This window comes from Scyliorhinus torazame, chromosome 1 (assembly GCF_047496885.1).
Source record: "Scyliorhinus torazame isolate Kashiwa2021f chromosome 1, sScyTor2.1, whole genome shotgun sequence".
Classification (NCBI taxonomy): Eukaryota; Metazoa; Chordata; class Chondrichthyes; order Carcharhiniformes; family Scyliorhinidae; genus Scyliorhinus; species Scyliorhinus torazame.
Window position 1 is genome coordinate 367,430,270 of NC_092707.1, and position 19,915 is coordinate 367,450,184.

The following is a 19,915-nucleotide window of genomic DNA, read 5'->3' on the forward strand; positions in this document are numbered from 1 at the left end:
CGTCAAAAAGAAAAAAGGATGCATACGTGAGGGACAGGCAACTGAAAACAGATGAAGCACTTGAGGAATACAAGGAAAGTAGAAAAGAGCTCAAGTAGGGAGTTAGGAGGGCAAAAAAGGGTCACAAAATGTCCTTGGCAGACGATTAAGGAGAATCACAAAGCATTTTATCAGTAGATTAGGAACAAGACGGTAGCTAGAGAAAGAGATGGTCCACTGAAGGACATTGGAGGGAAATTGTGTGTAGAACCAGAGGAAGTAAGTGAGGTCCTTAATGAGTATTTTGCATTGGTATTCACAAAGGAGAGCGACACATTGATTGGTGGTGTCTCAGATGGATGTGTAAACACTTTAACAGGTCGTTATTACGAGGGAAGTATTAGGGGTGTTAAAAAGCATTACGGTAGACAAATCCTCAGGGCCAGGTGGCATCTATCCCAGATTACTGAGGGAGACAAGAGATGAAATCGCTGAGCCTCTAACAGAAATATTTGTGTCCTCGTTGGCCACAGGTGAAATCCCAGAGGATTGGAGGATAGCCATTATTATTTAAGAAGGGTTGCAAGGTTAATCCGGGTAATTATAGGCCAGTGAGCTTGACGTCAGTAATAGTGAAACTGTTGGAAAAGATTCTCAAAGATAGGATCTATGCACATTTGGAAGTGAATGGTCTTATTAGCGACAGGCAGCATGGTTTTGTACGAGGGAGGTCACGTCTCGCTAATTTATTTGGATTTTTTGAGGAGGTGACAAAAATGATTGACGAGGGAAGGGCTGTGGATGTTGTCTACATGGACTTTAGTAAAGCATTTGATAAGGTCCCTCATGGCAGGCTGGCGCAAAAGATCAAATCGCATGTGGTCAGGGGTGAACTAGCTGGATGGATTCAGAATTGGCTTGGCCATAGAAGACAGAAGGTAGCAGTGGAAGGGTGTTTTTCCGAATGGAGGCCTGGTGATCCTCAAGAATTTGTAATTATATATATATAAATGACTTGGAAGAAAACGTAGCGGGTCTGATTAGCAAGTTTGGGGATGATACAAAGATTGCAGGAGTTGCAGATAGTGATGAAGATTGTCAGAGAATACAACAGGATATAGATAGGCTGCAAAATTGGGCAGAGAAATGGCAGATGGAATTTAACTCGGACAAATGCGAGGCGATGCATTTTGGTAGATCCAATTCGATGTGGGAGCTATAAAATAAATGGCAGAACCATCAGGAGCATCTGGGCATGCAGGTCCATAGATCCTTAAAAGTGGCAGCATAGGTGGAAATGGTACTAAAGAAAGCATATGGCATGCTTGCCTGTCATAGGACAGGGTATCGAATATAAAAGCTCACAAGTTATGTTACAGTTACATAGAAGGTTGGTTAGGCCACATTTGGAATACGGTGCCCAATTCTGGTCACCACACTACCAGAAGGATGTTGAGGCTTTGGAGAAAGTACAGAAAAGGTTTACCAGGATGTTGCCTGGTATGGAGGGTATTAGCTATGAGAAGAGATTGAATAAACTGGGATTGTTCTCCCGAGAGAGACCGAGGGGCGATCTGATAGAAGTTTATAAAATTATTAGGGATATAGATAGGGTGAACAGTTAGACCATAAGACCATACGACATAGGAGCGGAAGTAAGGCCATTCGGCCCATCGAGTCCACTCCGCCATTCAATCATGGCTGATTTCAACTCCATTTACCCGCTCTCTCTCCATAGCCCTTAATTCCTCGAGAAATCAAGAATTGGAGGCTTTTCCCGAGGGCGGAATTGAAAATCACAAGGGGGCACAAGTTCAAGGTGAGGAAAGGCGATAGGTTCAGTGGAGATATGCAGGGGAAGTTTTTTTTACACAGAGGATGGTGGTGGCCTGGAATGCACTGCCAAGTGAGGTGGTTGAGGCAGATACATTAGCGACCTTTAAGCCTTATCTGGATAGATGCATGAACAGACAAGGTATAGAAGGTTGGTCTAGATGGGACTTGAGATCCGCGCAAATTTGGAGGGCCAAAGGGCCTGTTCATGTGCTGTATTGTTCTTTGTTCTATGTGTTTTGAGACCTCAGCCAAAAACAGGAATAGCGTTTTTAGCTCCCACCAAGCTGTACTGATGAAGAAAGCTTGCCTTGAAAAATTCAGTTGTGTGTTCTACCTCTGAAGCAACCCGAAAGAGATCTAACCTCATGGTGTGGTAGCTGTTACTGTATTTTATTTATAGTTTTAAAAAACCTATAAGGTGTTGTCAGACGGTGAAATAACTGAGGGGGAACTAAAGAATAGGGTCAGTAAGACTCAGAGGAAGAGCAGGCAGATGTTGCGAAACACAGTGGGACTGGTGGTCTGAAGTGCATTTGTTTCAATAAGTATAAGAAATAAAGCAGATTAACTGAGAGCTTGGATTAGTTCTTGGAACCACTGTGTTGTTGCCATTACAGAGACTTGGTTGAGGGAGGGACATGATTGGCAGCTAAATGTTCCAGGATTTAGATGTTTCAGGCAGGATAGAGGGGGATGTAAAAGAGGTGGGAGAGTTGCACTATTGGCTAAGGAGAATATCACAGCTGTACTGCAGGAAGACACCAGAGGGCTCATGCAGCGCGGCAATATGGGTAGAACTCAGGAATAGGAATGAAGTCATAATGTTGGGGGTTTACTACAGGCCTCCCAATAGTCAGCAGGAGATAGAGCAGATATGTAAGCAGATTTTGGAACGGCAACAGAATTGTTGTGGTGGGTGATTTTAACTTCCCCTGTATTGACTGGGACACACTGACAGGGGCTGGTTTAGCACAGGGTTAAATGCTAAATAGCTGGCTTTTAAAGTAGACCCAGGCAGGCCAGCAGCGCGGTTTAATTCCCGTACCAGCCTCCCCGAACAGGCGTGAAATGTGGCGACTAGGGGCTTTTCACAGTAACATCATTTGAAGCCTACTTGTGACAATAAGCGATTTTCATTTCATTTTCTTTTCACTTAGTGCTCGGGGCTTGGATGGGGCAGAGTTTGTAAGGAGCATCCAGGAGGGCTTCTTGAAACAATATGGAGAAAGTCCAACTAGGGAAGAGGCCGTTCTGGTTTTGGTATTGGGGAATGAGCCCAGCCAGGTGGCTGAAGTTCAGAGAGCATTTCGGAAGCAGTGATCATAATTCAGCAAGTTTTACGGTACTGTTGGATAAAAATAAGAGTAGCCCTCGGGTGAAGGTGCTAAATTGGGGGAAGGCTAATTGTAATGATATTTGGCAGAAACTGAAGAATCTAGATTGGGGATGTTTGAGGGTGAATCAACATCTGGCATGTGGGAGGCTTTCAAATGTCAGTTGATAGGAATCCAGAACCGGCATGTTCAGTGAGGAAGAAGGACAAGAACGGCAACTTTCGGATAATGAGGGATATTGTGAGCCTAGTCCAAAACTCGGGCAGCACGGTAGCATTGTGGACAGCACAATTGTTTCACTGCTCCAGGGTCCCAGGTTCTATTCCGGCTTGGGTCACTGTCTGTGCGGAGTCTGCACATCCTCCCAGTGTGTGCGTGGGTTTCCTCCGGGTGCTCCGGTTTCCTCCCACAGTCCAAAGATGTGCAGGTTAGGTGGATTGGCCATGATAAATTGCCCTTAGTGTCCAAAATTGCCCTTAGTGTTGGGTGGGGTTACTGGGTTATGGGGATAGGGTGGAGGTGTTGACCTTGGGTAGGGTGCTCTTTCCAAGAGCCGGTGCAGACCCGATGGGCCGAATGGCCTACTTCTGCACTGTAAATTCTATGAAAAGAAGAAGGAAGTATCTGTAAGGGCTAGAAGGCTGGGAACAGGCAACGCCTGTGAGGAATACAAGGAAAATAGGAAGGAACTGAAGCAAGGGGTCAGAAGGGCTAAAAGGGGTCACGAAAAGTAATTGGCAAACAGGATTAAGGAAAATACCAAGGCTTTTTACACCTATATAAAGAGCAAGATGGTAGCCAGAGAAAGGGTTGGCCCACTGAAGGACAGGGGAGGAAATCTATGCATGGAACCAGAGGAAACGGGCGAGGTACTGAATGAGTACGTTGCATCAGTATTCACCAAAGAGAAGAACTTGGTGGACGATGAGTCGGGAGAAGGGCATGTAGATAATCTGGGCAACATTGAGATAAAAAAGATGGTTGGGCATCTTGAAAAACATTAAGGTACATAAGTCCCCAGGGGCCTGACGAGATCTACCCCAGAATACTGAGGGAGGCAAGGGAGGAAATTGCTGGGGCCTTCACAGAAATCTTTGAATCCTCAATGGCTACAGGTGAGGACCCAGAAGATTGCAGAATAGCTAATGCTGTTCCTTTGTTTAAGAAGGGTAACAAGGATAATCCAGGAAATTACAGGCCGGAGCCTTAGGTTAGAGGTAAGGAAATTATTGGAGAAGATTCTTCAAGACAGGGTTTACTCCCATTCGGAAGCAAATGGACGTATTAGCGAGAGGCAGCATGGTTTTGTAAAGGTGAGGTCATGCCTCACTGACTTGATCAAGTTTTTTGAGAAAGCGAGGATGATGATTAATGAAGATAGGGCAGTCAGGGCAGCACGTTTGCAGTGGGTTAGCACTGCGGCCTCACGGCGCCGAGGTCCCAGGTTCGATCCCGGCTCTGGGTCACTGTCCGTGTGGAGTTTGCACATTCTCCCCGTGTTTGCGTGGGTTTCGCTCCCACAATCCAAAAGGGTAGGTGGATTGGCCATGCTAAATTGCCGCTTAATTGGAAAAAAATGAATTGGGTATTCTAAATTTATAAAAAAAGATAAGGCAGTGGATATTGTCTAACATGGACTTCAGTAAAGCTTTTGACAAGATCCCTCCATGGCAGACTGGTACAGAAAGTGAAGTCACACGAGACCAGAGATGAGTTGACAAGATGAATATAGAACTGCTCGGTCATAGAAGACGGAGGGTAACAGTGGGAGGATGCTTTTCTGAATGGAGAGCTCTGACTAGTGGTGTCCGCAGGTTTCAGTACTGGGATCTTTGCTGTTTGTAGTATATAAGTACATAGATCTCTCAAAGTTGCCACCCAGGTTGATAGGGTTGTTAAGAAGGCATATGGTATGTTAGGCTTCATTAACAGGGGGATTGAGTTTAAGAGTCACGAGGTTTTGCTGCAGCTTTCTAAAACCCTAGTTAGACCACACTTGGAATCTTGTGTCCAGTTCTGGTCGCCTCATTATAGGAAGGATGTGGATGCTTTGGAGAGGGTACAGAGGAGATTTACCAGGATGCTGCCTGGACTGGAGGGCATGTTTTATGAAGAAAGGTTGAGGGAGCTAGGGCTTTTCTCACTAGAGCGAAGAAGGCAGAGAGGTGACTTGATAGAGGTGTATACGGTGATGAGAGGCATGATAGACTGGATAGCCAGAGACTTTTCCCCAGGGTGGAAATGACTGTCACGAGGGGACATAATTTTAAGGTGATTGGAGGAAGGTACAGAGGTAGGTTCTTTCCAGAGTGGTGGGTGTGTGGAATGCATTGCCAGCAGAGGTGGTGGAGTCAGAGTCATTCGGGACTTTAAGCGACTCTTAGACAAGCACGTGGACAGCGGTAAATTGAAGGGGTGTAGGTTAGATTGATCTTCGATTAGGATAGATGGTCGGCACAACATCGTGGGCTGAAGAGCCTGTACTGTGCTGTACTGTTCTATGTTCTATAAGTGATTTGTAGGAAAAAGTAACTGGTCAGATTAGTAAGTTTGCAGACGACACAAAGGTTGGTGGAATTGCGACTAGTGATGAGGACTGTGAGAGGAATCAGCAGGATATTGATCGGTTGGAGGAGAGGTTTACCAGGATGTTGCCCAGTATAGATTATAGAATTACAGTGCAGAAGGAGGCCATTCGGCCCATCGAGTCTGCACTGGCCCTTAAGAAAGAGCACACCACTTAAGCCCACGCCTCCACCCTACCCTCGTAACCCAGCATCCCCACCTAACCATTTTGGACACTAAGGGCAATTTATCATCGCCAATCCACCTAATCTGCACGTCTTTGGACTGTGGGAGGAAACCGGAGCACTCGGGGGAAAGCCACGCACACATGGGGAGAATGTGCAGACTCCACAAGCCGGGAATCGAACCTAGGACCCTGGAGCTGTGAAGCAACTGTGCTTAACCACTGTACTACCGAACATTAGCTATGCGGAGAGGTTGGATAAACTGGTTTGTTCTCACTGGAACAAAGGAGCTTGAGGGGCGACCTGATGGACGTCTACAATATTATGAGGGGCACTGACAGAGTGGATCGTCAGTAGCTTTTTCCCAGGGTGGAGGAGTCAATTACTAGGGTACACATTGGCTTAAGGTGCGAGGGAAGTTTTTTTTAAACACTGAGGGTAATGGGTGCCTGGAACTCGCTGCCAGAGGTGGTGGAAGCAGATACGATAGTAATGTTTAAGGGGCGACTTGGCAAATACATGAATAGGATGGGAATAGAGGTATATGGACCCCAGAAGTATAAAAGGTTTTAGGTTAGAGAGGCAGCATGGTCGGCACAGGCTTGGAGGGCCGAAGGGCCTGTTCCTGTGCTGTACTTTTCTTTGTTCTCTGTTGTGGAAGTTAGCTCTTAAAGGTAGTGAAATAAAGGTATTCGGAACTGGGTAAAGTTAGTAATAGTGTACAGCCATTATTTTAGTTAAGTGACTTTTAGTTGATTTTATTGTTTAATAAACATTTATTTTATTTTAAATCGTCACAAAACATCTGGGACATCATTCTCTGGTTTTCAAATCTTTCCTCACCTGATATCAAATTTCAAAATACAACTGAGGGAAGATTCCTTCTGGGATTTGGAATAACCTAGCGTTGACCATCAGCTGTGCTCTTAACATAGATTCCAATGCAATGTGAAGCTGCATTGGTACTTCTTTTTGATTGATCCAAACTTCTGCTGCCAATTGAAAAGGCATCAGCAACAAGTCCACATATGTGGGCAGAAACAGTCTGGGCCAAGTGTGCATGCGCAACTCTTCCTGACGTCATTCTGTTCAGCAGCAGGAGTTAGTGTTTTTGTGTTGAAAATCCTCTCATTTTGGTGATGGCTACCAATGGTTCCTTGAAGGACTAATGGTTAAGTCACGTGGAGACAACATTTTCCTGAACGCAATGTGCCAACTGCATTCAAATCAAAGCAACCAAGTATTGCAAGAGGGTCTACTTGCCTCTTTGATTCCTTTTTTTTGCATTCATAAATTATGGCAGGTGGCACACCTCTGGCATGTAATGGCATGTGTGCCTTGCCCACAAGGTGGTGTCCATTTTGTGCTGATGATTTCTCAGAAACTCCCAGCAGTCAATAGATAGATAGATAGATAGGTCAGACAATCTAAAGTGTTCTTGTACAAATCTAGTTAATTTCCCGAATTATTCTCCCAGTGTCGCATGCGTTTCATTCCCACAACCCAAAGATGTGCAGGGTAAGTGGATTGGCCACACTAAATTGCCCCTCAATTGGAAAAAAAAATGTTTGGGTACTCAATTCCTAAATTATAATGATAACCCTTTTCCAGTGAAAGTACAGTTAATATACAATGACATGGCAAATGAAAGAATAATTTAGCCGAGGGAAATAGTATCCCTACAGTGCAGAAGGCGGCCATTTGAATCATCGAATCTGCACCAACCCTTCGAAAGAGCACTGCACCCATGTCCACTCCCCTGTTCACCCTGCCCTATTTCCATTACCCCTTAACCTAACCTGCACATTCCTGGACACCAAGAGGAAATTTAGCATGGCCGATCCACCTAACCTGCGTATCTTTGGACTGTGGGAGAAAACTCCGGAACACCCAGAGAAAACCCACGCAGACACGGGGAGAAAGTGCAAACTCTACACAGACAGTGACCCAAGCTCGGAATTGAACGTGGGTTCCTGGCGCTGTGAGGCAGCAGTACTAATCACTGTGTCGCCCAAATGTACCAGGGTGCTCAACAATGGGGAAAACAAACACCAAGCAGAACAGTTAGAATAGCTGACTGAAAACTGTGGCCGTATGCTAGATTAAGAACTTTGGAGTGTAACAATGTAGAAATCCTATAAAAAGGTGGGCCAGACAGCTGAGCGAGAACAGCTGAAATGTTTCACCAATAGAAGATGTACAGAAAATCAAAGCTTGGGATAGATGGCTGTGGGAGATGCGGATATAAAGACAGTGATATTTGTCAATAAGATAAGGATTCTGTATTCAATACTTTGGGATAGAAAGTTTGCATCAAATATTTGAAAGGAATTGCAGATTGTGAAGAATGGAGTTTGTGAAAATGTGAGGTCATTCTAGCGAATCAAGTGAGAAATAAGGGCAAAGGCAGACAATATTAGAGGTATAAATAAGCAATCTTAGTGATGGATATCACATGGACTGAATAGAGAAAGCCACCACTGTGGTCACACACCATCTGGTTCAGCCTTACACTAACAGAGTGGTGCGATTACTAGTGATATTGGAAATTGGATTGGATTTGGGTTTATTGTCACAGGTACAGTAAAAACTATTGTTCTGAGTCAGTCCAGACAGACCATTCCATACATGAAAAATTGAAAGACATACGATCGATACACAATGTAAATACATAGACATAGACATCCGGTGAAGCATACGGAGTGTAGTACTACTCCGTAGAGAAGATCAGTGTGGAGAGATCAGTTCTGTCCATAGGAGGGTCAATTCAGGAGTCTGGTAACAAAGGGGAAGAAACTGTTTGGAATCTGTTAGTGCGCGTTCGCAGACTTTTGTGTCTCCTGCCCGCTTGCCCAGGGATGGTAATTTTGAGATTATATGCACTTTTCTAAAGCACAATAGATCTTTTTTAAAAAAAATATATTTATTAAAGTTTTTTCACACAATTTTTCTCCCTTACAAACAATAACCCCCCCACCCACCCCCCGTAACAAAAAAAAAACGAGAAATCGCGCAGAGCAAGATATATACATGGCAAAATGATATATTTACACAGCTTTGTACACTGGCCCTCACCAGTACGTGCCAGTTTCCCCAACCCTTCATGTTATCTCTTGCTCATCCACCCTCCCAGGCAGTCCCCCCTTTCCCCCCCCCAGGATGTCCCCCCCCCCCCCCCACCAAAAGGTTGCTGCTGCTGCTGACCGACCTTCCTCTAACGCTCCGCGAGATAGTCTAGGAACGGTTGCCACCGTCTGTAGAACCCCTGCGCAGACCCTCTCAAGGCGAACTTAATCCTCTCCAACTTTATGAACCCAGCCATATCTTTTATCCAGGCCTCCAGGCTGAGGGGCTTCGCCTCCTTCCACATTAGCAAGATCCTTCGCCGGGCTACTAGGGACGCAAAGGCCAGAATGCCGGCCTCTTTCGCCTCCTGCACTCCCGGTTCGTCCACTACTCCAAATATTGCTAGCCCCCAGCTTGGCTTGACCCGGACTTTCACCACCTGAGATATTGCTCCCGCCACTCCTCTCCAGAACCCCTCCAGTGCCGGGCATGACCAAAACATATGGACATATGGTTCGCCGGGCTCCCTGAGCACCTTCCACATCTGTCCTCTACCCCAAAGAACCTACTCAACCTCGCCCCCGTCAAGTGCGCTCTGTGGACCACCTTAAATTGTATCAGGCTGAGCCTGGCACATGAGGAGGAGGAATTAACCCTACCTAGGGCATCAGCCCACAGACCTTCCTCGATCTCCTCCCCCAGCTCCTCCTCCCATTTACCCTTCAACTCTTCTACCAGCGTTTCCCCCTCTTCTTTCAACTCCTGGTGTATTTCCGACACCTTGCCCTCCCCGACCCATACACCCGAGATCACCCTATCTTGAACTTCTTGTGCCGGGAGCAACGGGAATTCCCTCACCTGTCGCCTCACAAAAGGCCTCACCTGCATATATCTAAAGGCATTTCCCGGGGGTAACTCGAACTTCTCCTCCAGTGACCCTAGGCTCGCAAACGTCCCGTCGATGAACAGGTCCCCCATTCTTCCAATCCCTGCCCGATGCCAGCTCTGGAACCCCCCGTCCATCTTCCCCGGGACAAACCGGTGGTTACCCCTGATCGGGGACCACACCGATGCTCCCATTGCACCCCGGTGCCGTCTCCACTGGCCCCAGATCCTTAGCATTGCCGCCACCACCGGGCTCGTGGTATACTTTGTCAGCAAGAGCGGCAGCGGTGCCGTCACCAACGCCCCCAGGCTCGTTCCTTTACAGGACGCCATCTCCATCCTCTTCCATGATGCCCCCTCTCCCTCCATAACCCACTTGCGGATCATCGCCACATTTGCTGCCCAGTAGTAGCTCCCCAGGTTTGGCAGCGCCAACCCTCCTCGGTCCCTACTGCGTTCCAGGAACCCTCTCCTTACTCTCGGGGTCTTATTCGCCCACACAAACCCCATAATACTCCTGCCTACTCTCTTAAAAAAGGCCTTAGTGATCACGATGGGAAGGCACTGAAACACAAACAGAAACCTCGGAAGGACCACCATTTGATTTTGTACAAATGATTTTGTACAATGAAAGCAAAATAAACTGGCACATTTTTAATGCGATCAAAGTTTGTCACACATTTAAGTCATGCACTTCTGGTTTTCACATTTCAGTCTGCATGAAAACAAAATACTAAGAAACACCTCATCAAATATTATGTATATAAACGCAAGAAAAACATTTTAGGAATTGGTATTTTAGTGCTATGCGCAAGTAATATTCCACCAAACATCATAGCACGTACCATACAGAAATTGCGAACACTGGATGTAGCCCTCCTCCATCTCCTCACATTTATCAGCAGCAGTCTGCAGGTCACTGTAGGTTGTTGCAAACACTGCTGCCCCAGATTCAACTAGGAACTTGCAAACTTGCACATTATTACAGGAGGCCGCACAATGCAAAGGAGTCCTACAAAAGGAGTACAAAAGTGAGGAACAAATTCAAAAATAATGATGGAATAAAGAACAAGTTTCGAATCCCTCAGTAAATAAACTAGACTATCAGTTCTTAGGCCTCCATCAAACCACTCAACTGAACTTTATATTTTTTTAATATACATTTAGAGTACCCAATTCATTTTTTTCCAACTAAGGGGCAATTTAGCGTGGCCAATCCACCTATCCTGCCCATTTTTGGGTTGTAGGGGCGAAACCCACGCAAACACGAGAGAATGTGCAAACTCCACATGGACAGTGACACAGAGGGCGGGATTCTCTCACCCTGGGGCCGGGCCGGAGAATTGCCAGGACTGGCGCGAATCGCACCACGCCGCCCCGACGCCGGTTCCCCGGAAAGTGGAGAATCATTGAGCGGCCCCCCCCAATGGCGATTCTCCGCCCGGGATGGACGGAGTGGCCACGCAAAAAAAGGTGAGTCCCGCTGGCACCGTTCACACCTGCTCTTACCCTGCGGGACCTCGGCATGGATCCATCCGGGGGCGGCCTGGTGGGGGAGGGGCAGGGGGGTCCGACCCCAGGGGGGGGTGGCCTCCGCTGTGGCCTGGCCCGCGATCAGGGCCCACCGATCGGCGGGCCAGCCTCTCGGGTGGGAGGCCTCTTTTGTCCTCGCCGATCCCGGTAGCCCTACGCTACGTTGTGTTGGGGCCGGCGCAGAGAAGGGAGCCACTGCGCATGCGTACATTGCAGCCGGTCCCACTACGCATGCGCAGACCCTCGGCACCCATCTGACGCCGGGGATCAGCAGCTGGGTCGCTCCAGTGCAGTGCTGGCCCCCTGTAGGTGTCAAAATCGCTGCTCCCGAGGCCATGTTGACGCCATTGGGAAACGTGACGGCGTTAACACTTAGCCTCAGGATCAGAGAATCCTGCCCAGAATCTGTGGAACTCTTTGCCGCAGAGGCCAAATCACTTGAGTGTCTTTAAGACAGAGATAGATAGGTTCTTGATTAATAAGGGGATCAGCGGTTATGGCGAGAAAAATATCAGCCATGATTGAATGGCGGAGCAGACTCAATGGGCCAAGTGGCCTAATTCTGCTCCAATATCTAATGGTCTTATGTGTGTTTTTACAATGAACAGATGTTCACAAATCCATCAGGAGATAACTTTATTAACACTCAAGGAGCTTTATTAACACTCAATAAAAAGAAATGCAATGTTTTATTTTAGCGAACCTCGCCATCTATCTCATCTGTATAACATGACCACCATCTGTTTATAATGATCAATTTACATCAATTGTAACCATAAATGAATAAGGTGTGTTAGGATAACAGATAAGATTTAAATGCAATGCCTCAAACAACCATTTGGCCATGCGCATATTTCATTAACCATATTCCTCTAGATTTTCTTAGAACATTGGCAATTGTTTAAGAATGCAATTATGTTTAGGTGTTTTGAGTACATTGCAAAAGAAAATACACTGTTTTTGTACAAAAGTTGACAGTAGCATATTTGGAATTAAGTAACAAGGTGACTTAACGAGCGTCAAGCACATTTGTTTAACAACTTACCATCCATCACTATCTGCTGCATTAACATTCACTCCAAACTGTACCAAGAACTTCACAATTTCTGTGTGACCTGCACAGACAGCATTATGCAGGGCTGTAATTCCTTCATCATTTGGTTGGCTAGGATCCTCTACCTATACAAAGAAAATTACAAACAAACATTGATTGATTTTTAAACCAAACACAAAAACAAATTGACATGTTGCATAGTCATATTCCTGAAAAATAAACATAAGAACTAGGACTTAAGAACTAGGAGCAGGAGTAGGCCATCTTGCCCTTCGAGCCTGCTCCTCAAATCCAGTGTTCCCATATTACAAATACAACATTTAGAACTTCCAATACTATTTCAACCACAATCATGGAAATCTGCATTTTTCCAGTCACAGCATTCTTGAAATAAATTGTAAAAACAATAAACTGTTCAATAATTAGGTAGTGACAACACACTTGCCAACAGAGCTCTTTATTTTAGGATACGACTGAATTCATTCAGCAGCCAGTTCACATTAGAAAACCAATTCTGAAATGAGTATTTAGTCTAGGTTTGCTCCAAAAATATGAAAGCAATTATTTAAGCTATTTCTAGATTGGATGGCCCACAATGCTCCTTGGCCTGTCAAGCAGGTGTTGTAGATTTTCATGCTAACAACACATGGTTGTAAACCATCAAGCACAGAAGAGAAACATTGGGTAGGGCTTTTCCCAGCATTCTGGTGACAAGCTGGGAGGGTCTTAAAATGGTGAGTGAAGGCAGGGGTGCAGTACCTACTGCCTTCCTGATGCCATGTCTTTGTGTCAGCAGCAGGGAAGTGTAGAATGGCCCTCCTGCATAGTGGTCAATTGAGCCACTTAAGTGGCCAAATGAAGACCTCTTCCTGCCGCTGCTTGCATTGTACCATTCACACACGAGCTCTCCTCAGCACATGACTGACCACTGCTAAACTCTGGCAGCCTCCCTGGCCCACAGAATAAACCTCATGGCAACAATGCTGCCTGCCCACACCAACCACCACCTCCCCCTCAAACCTATCTGGCTGAAAGGCAGAAGCCTTCCGTGGCATCCCACTCTTCTAGGTACAGTCCCAGTAGTGACCACCGTTCCTTGCGACAGCCAAGCTGACCAGCACTCAAAAGCCCTGATGACAACAAATTGCCGAACCCTCATAAAATATGACTGTTGATCCTATAAATGGCGGAGACAGGGTCACCCCTGGCTTTTCAGCCGATGATCCCCAACTCATGAATAAAATTCAGCCCATTTTCTTGGTTGTATTTCAACCTGCCCCCAGTAAAACTAGACGCTGATGCAGGAAACAAAGATTTGCACCTACTATACATCAAGTCACATTGAAGGTACTCTAACATACCTCATAAATTATGCGCTGGACTAAATCAAATTCACCTTCCAAAGAAGAATCAAGTAACAGTGCTACAGGATTGAACTTCACCCTCATTCCGTGACCTATGCGTTCTGACCCAAGCTTTTTCAGGTTTGTTCTCTTTCCCTAAAACAAAAACAAAAAAGTATTGAGACAGAAATTAAGCAATGGACTATGTTGCTGGTAGAGTACATAATTTTGATACTAGGCAATATCAGATAGGTCAAACATGAGTGATTATGGAGTCTACTTGCATTGACATGTGATACCTACTCAGTGATTGATCATTGGAAGCAAGTGTGGGAAGTGTGGGGATGTCAGGTGAGCATATGATTGGGTTTAAATGATTATATAGCCATATAATGCTGTCACTTTATCCCTTGGTTAACAACAATAATTTGCATTGATGTAACACCTTTAATGTTGTAAAACATCCAAAGGTACTTCAAAGACAATCTGAATAATGGTATATAGCAGAGATTGGTCAGTGTCCTGAAATATACCCTAGCAATGATTCAAAGTCTTCAGCAGAGGTGGTGATTGCAACCAGAAAAACCCAAAGTTATCAATGTACCGATATACCTCAAAATCCTTAAAAGGGATAAATGCCGGTGGAAAAGTGGTGCTTGGATTAGGTATGATTCTTTTTTGTTAGTATCTTGTAAGGACAAGGGCAACAGGTGCTTGGGAGTGTTACCACCCGTGGTTACGAATCGGCGGAGGTCGGAGTATTTTCGGCTGTACCGTGGGACGAGGCAGGGGTGCCCCCTGTCCCCCCTGTTGTTTGCATTAGCAATTGAACCCGTGGCCATGTCATTAAGGGAGTCTAGGAAATGGAGGGGGGTGGTCCGAGGGGGAGAGGAGCATCGAGTGTCGCTTTATGCAGACGACCTGTTGCTGTATGTGGCGGATCCAGTGGAGGGGATGGTGGAGGTCATGCAGACTCTAAGGGAGTTTGGGGATTTTTCGGGCTATAAGCTTAATGTAGGGAAGAGTGAGCTTTTTGTAGTACAGTCAGGAGACCAGGAAAGGGGGATAGACGATCTACCGCTGAGGAGGGCGGAAAGGAGCTTTCGGTACCTGGGGATCCAAATAGCTAGGAGTTGGGGGGCCCTACATAAACTGAATCTGACGAGGCTGGTGGAGCAGATGGAGGAAGACTTCAAAAGATGGGACATGTTGCCGCTCTCCAATTGTAATCACCAAGGCCTTTTTTAAGAGGGTAGGCAGGAGTGTGCTGGGTTTTGCGTGGGCCAATAAGACCCCGAGGGTACGGAGAGGGTTTCTGGAGCGCAGTAGGGACCGAAGAGGGTTGGCGCTGCCGAATCTGGGTGGCTACTACTGGGCAGCAAATGTGGTGATGATCCGTAAGTGGGTGATGGAGGGAGAGGGGGCGGCATGGAAGAGGTTGGAGATGGCGTCCTGCAAGGAAACAAGCCTGGGGGCGCTGGTGACGGCACCGCTGCCGCTCTCACCGACCAGGTACACCACGAGTCCGGTGGTGGCGGCAACACTAAAGATATGGGGCCAGTGGAGACGGCACAGGGGTGCAATGGGAGCCTCGGTGTGGTCCCCGATCAGGGGTAACCATCGGTTTGTCCCAGGGAGGATGGATCAATTTATAATGTTTTGAGAGACTCGGTTCTCCAAGATATATTACTTTTGTGCTGCATGTTTACATGGAATGGTTACTAGATTGAATAATTCATGCTAAACTATTTAATTTCATTTGTAGCTTTATTTAATTTGATTCCCAATCACCCTGCCAAATTCCATTTCCTATTCATTATGGCTGATAAGGGAGATTCCACTATATAATGCTTCTGTTGGTTGTACCTTAGCTCCTTTGGATGAAGGAGATAGTACAGAGATAAGTAGCAACAATTTTAAAAAATGAAATAAACTCCAACATGTTACAAAATGTGAGCCATGTAACGAAGAATGAAATTTATTTCTCTATTTAAATATCAACTCTGTACCAAAAAAAGGGTTGAAAAACTGTCAACCTTAAAATAATCTTGAAATACACCTTTATTAAAATACTAGTGTGCTGCAATGATCAGATTAGAACAGAAGGAATGAATAAGTTTTACTCCGGCTAGTACTTCAGACATGTCAACAAGGAAGGCTTGGTATATTGATCTAAATTGCAGCCAGAGCAAACAAGTGCAATTGAACTCAGTAATATTTGTAAAATGACGCGTATACCCTCCGTTCTGTTAAAATGAAAAGGTTTTTTTTTTTTTTTTTTTTATACAGAGTGCTAAAGTTTTGACTCAAATAGAAGTTGCTTTCAAAGGGAAACAAGTGCAGCATGGTGGCACAGTGGTTCGACTGGTGCCTCACAGCACCAGGGACCTGGGTTCGATTCTGACCTTGGGACAGTGTGTGGAGTTTGCACATTGTCTGCGTGGGTTTTCTCTGGACGCTTCCTCCCACAGTCTAAAGATGTGCAGGTCGGGTAGATTGGCAATTCTAAATTGCCCCTTACGTGTCCAAAAGCTAGATGGAGTTACAAGGATAGGACAGGGCATGGGCCTTCGGTACGGTGCTCTTTCGGAGGGTCGGTGCAGACATGAATGGCCAAATGGCCTCCGTCTGTGCTGTTGGAATTCTATGATATTATGAATTCCAGGACCATTGGTTCTCAAGCTTAATAAAAAAAACAATGGCTCATTAGGAAAACAAAGTGTACCAATGCTGCCAACACCCGAATGCCAATGTAACGCAAGACTTACTGAAGGATCACACCACTCGGGCTAGGATGAGTGGGTTCTTCCCGGGGGTAACAGATGGATGCGAGAAGTCTGGGCTGGGGCCGGTGAATCATGTTCACGTGTTCTGGGATTGCGAGAAGTTGGAGAGCTTCTGAGAGGCAGTGTTTAGTGCTTTATAGTGGATAGTGGGGGCCAAGATGAATCTGGACCCCATTGTGGCGATCTTTGCCGTTTTAGAGGTGCCAGAGGGGAAGGGGGCCGATGCCGCGGTCTTCGCCTCTCTGATTCCGCCGACGGAGGTAAGATACGCCACCGGGGGCTTGCGGCTTGGCTGGGCGACCGGTATGCGTTTCTCCAGATGGAAAAGATTTAAGGGGCTCAGAAGAGGGCTTCAAGGTATGGTGGGGGCCAATCATGATGATATTTGGGGATCTGTTTGGCATGGGGGGGGGGGGAATTAAAAGCTCAAAAGTGTACAAACTGTTAACTCTGTTATAGATAGTGATAACTGGGAGACTTTAGGAATATTAGATTCTAAGGTTAAGCGTTAAAAGCCTGGGGTTTGTGTGTGTTTGACTGCAGTGGTATTGTTTTTAAAAACAATAATAATTCTGATTTGCAGGGTCTGGGTGCTGTTAGCAGCCAGAAGGTGAAATTGACAAAGGAATTTTTTTTGCAGTCTGGGCTAATGGACTGTGGTTTGACTTGGAAAGTCCCTGGGGAGCTGAAGTACTTTGCAGGCTGCGGAGATCATTCATTTTCAGCTTGGGGAGATGAGGTCATTGCTGGGTGGAGCCGGAATGCAGAGAGACATTTTTAAAAACTTTGGAGAAGCAGTTTTTGAAGAAAGCCTTTCAAGAGAGGAATTGGAATTTTTTAAAATATAAAAATTTAGAATATCCAATTTTTGTTCCCAATGAAATAGCAATTTAGCGTGGCCAATCGACCTACCCTGCACATCTTTGTTTTGTGGGAGTGAGACCTACGCAGACACAGGGAGAATGTGCAAACTCCACACAGACAACGACCTGTGGCCGGGATCGAATCTGGGTCCTCAGCACTGTGAGGCAGCAGTGCTAACCACTGCACCGCCCAAGAGGAATTGACTTCTGGGGCGAGATTCTCCGACCCCCCGCCGGGTCGGAGAATCGCCAGGGGCTGGCGTGAATCCCGCCCCCGCCGTTTGCAGAATTCTCCGGCACCGGATATTCGGCGGGGGCGGGAATCGCGCCGGTTGGCGAACCCCCCCCCCCCCCCCCCCCCCCCCCCGCCATTCTCCGGCCCGAAGTCCCGCTGCTAGAATGCCTGTCCCGCCGTAGATTAAACCACCTACCTTACCGGCGGGACAAGGCGGTGCGGGCGGGCTCCGGGGACCTTGGGGGGGGGGGGGGGGCGACGCAGGGCGATCTGGCCCCTGGGGGTGCCCCCACGGTGGCCTGGCCCGGCCCGCGATCGGGGCCCACTGATCCGCAGGTGGGCCTGTGCCTTGGGGGCACTCTTTTCCTTCCGCCTTCGCCACGGTCTCCACCATGGCGGAGGCGGAAGAGACTCCCTCCACAGCGCATACGCGGGGATGCCGTGAGCGGCCGCTAACGCTCCCGCGCATGCGCCGCCCGGAGATGTCATTTCCGTGCCAGCTGGCGGGGCACCAAAGGCCTTTTCCGCCAGCTGGCTGGGCGGAAATTAGTCCGGCGCGGGCCTAGCCCCTTAAGGTTGGGGCTCGGCCCCCCAAGATGCGGAGGATTCCGCACCTTTGGGGCGGCACGATGCCCGACTGATTTGCGCCGTTTGGGGCGCTGGTCGGCGGACATCGCGCCGATACCGGAGAATTTCGCCCCATATCTGTCTGGTGCTGTCCACAATTCTCCCACAGTAAGATAGATTGAAAGCTGTATGTTTCTTTTCTTGTTTAATGGGAAATTGAGTACTAGTTTAAAGGGGCAATTGAAAGCTGTTCTTTTTGGGTGTGAACTAAAAGTTTAATATTGTATTCATAATAAAGTTTTGTTTTAAAAATAACCAAGCCCTATTTCTTCATGCAATCACTCCTGGAGCCAATCATTCTTTCTGCACAGTCTTACAAATAAACTAAAATATTGGGGGTTTCGGTCCAATATCCTAGCCACTGTTGAGGCCTGGTCTGGGATGGTAATAATATATACACATATAATATAAAATATGTATTATATATACACACTTGAAATTTTTTAAAGTAGAGCAATAGTCTCAACTAGGGTCCAAATAAGTCAAAAATACACCCATTTTGATTAATTAAGAACACAAGGGAAGAATTGACCATATGGCCAGTCAAGCTTGCTCTGCCATTCAATATGATTATCTCGAACTGTTAAGCACATTTTCAGGAAATCGGACTGCATTTGGGAGAGACTAGTCAATTTGGTTGGAAATTTATATAGGCAATAATGTAAATAAAATGTTGTTGTCAAACACAAATTCCATATCCATATAAATCATTTGTGTAAACTCAAATTAATGATTTCAAGTTTCCAACAAAATTCTTAACAGTATGTATTACTCACAGGTGGTAGTATGGTATGTCCAGTAATTTCAGGTGGACGCATATTAAAGCTATCATCTATATTCTCATGTTCACCAATAACAGGATATGGAGGAGGTGGGTAAGGGGGATACTCTTCTGCTAATTCTTCTGAAGAGAGGGGGCTTTCCGGATTCTGTTGCTCTTCTACAGAAGGTAAAACAGGAGAAGTTGGAGTCTGTCCTTCCAGAACAGGAACAGGATCACATGGAGAAGATGAAACAAGTTCTTCAGCACCTGATGCCTCCGTTTCTTTCTTCAGAACTGGTTCCAGTTGATCTGGAATGACATCTGTTGTAGTTGTAGTGTCTTCCTCCAGTTTAACACTGAGATCTGCGTTTTCATCTATAGCATTCTCTTCTGCAGATAAAAGAGTAGGTTGTTTTGGTTGATAGAATGGCATTGGACTAGCAGTCTCCATAGCAGCCAGTGTTGTGCGCTGGTATAGCAGCTTCTGAATATTGGGCCCATTTGGTCCCTCTGGCTCTGTAATAGAGCTACGTTTCTTCAGTGGCCTCGGAGCATTGGACAGTTTTTTTCTTAGTGCCTCCAAGTCAGCATCACTCTGATTTCGGTATGGATTGTACATAAAAGGCAGGAGCTTGGTGGGACTCAGTGGTCGTGGAATACGTTCAGTCTCCGAGTGGTCTGCTGGAGATGCTGCATTATCAGTCTCAGAATCAGGACAGTCTGGTTTATCTTGGCTTTTTGAATACATACTATTAATTTCCTGATCAGTTTGATGCTGACTGCCTATGTAATTCTGCGAGGATCCGGGAATTACTGGTTTGCCATACACTGTAATGAACAAAATAAGCTTTAATATCCATT

General features: G+C 46.3%; 1 protein-coding gene across 1 annotated transcript in view; it reads right to left on the reverse strand.

The window, feature by feature from the left end:
* Nucleotides 1–19,915, reverse strand: part of LOC140426486 (apoptosis-stimulating of p53 protein 2-like) — a 139,693-nt gene that overhangs the window by 7,390 nt on the left and 112,388 nt on the right. The window contains exons 13-16 of the mRNA XM_072511310.1: nt 19,068–19,882; nt 13,799–13,936; nt 12,429–12,562; nt 10,696–10,862 (exon numbers count right to left, since the gene is read on the reverse strand). Of these exons, the coding sequence (XP_072367411.1) occupies nt 10,696–10,862; nt 12,429–12,562; nt 13,799–13,936; nt 19,068–19,882 (1,254 nt within the window). The remainder of the gene's footprint in view (nt 1–10,695; nt 10,863–12,428; nt 12,563–13,798; nt 13,937–19,067; nt 19,883–19,915) is intronic.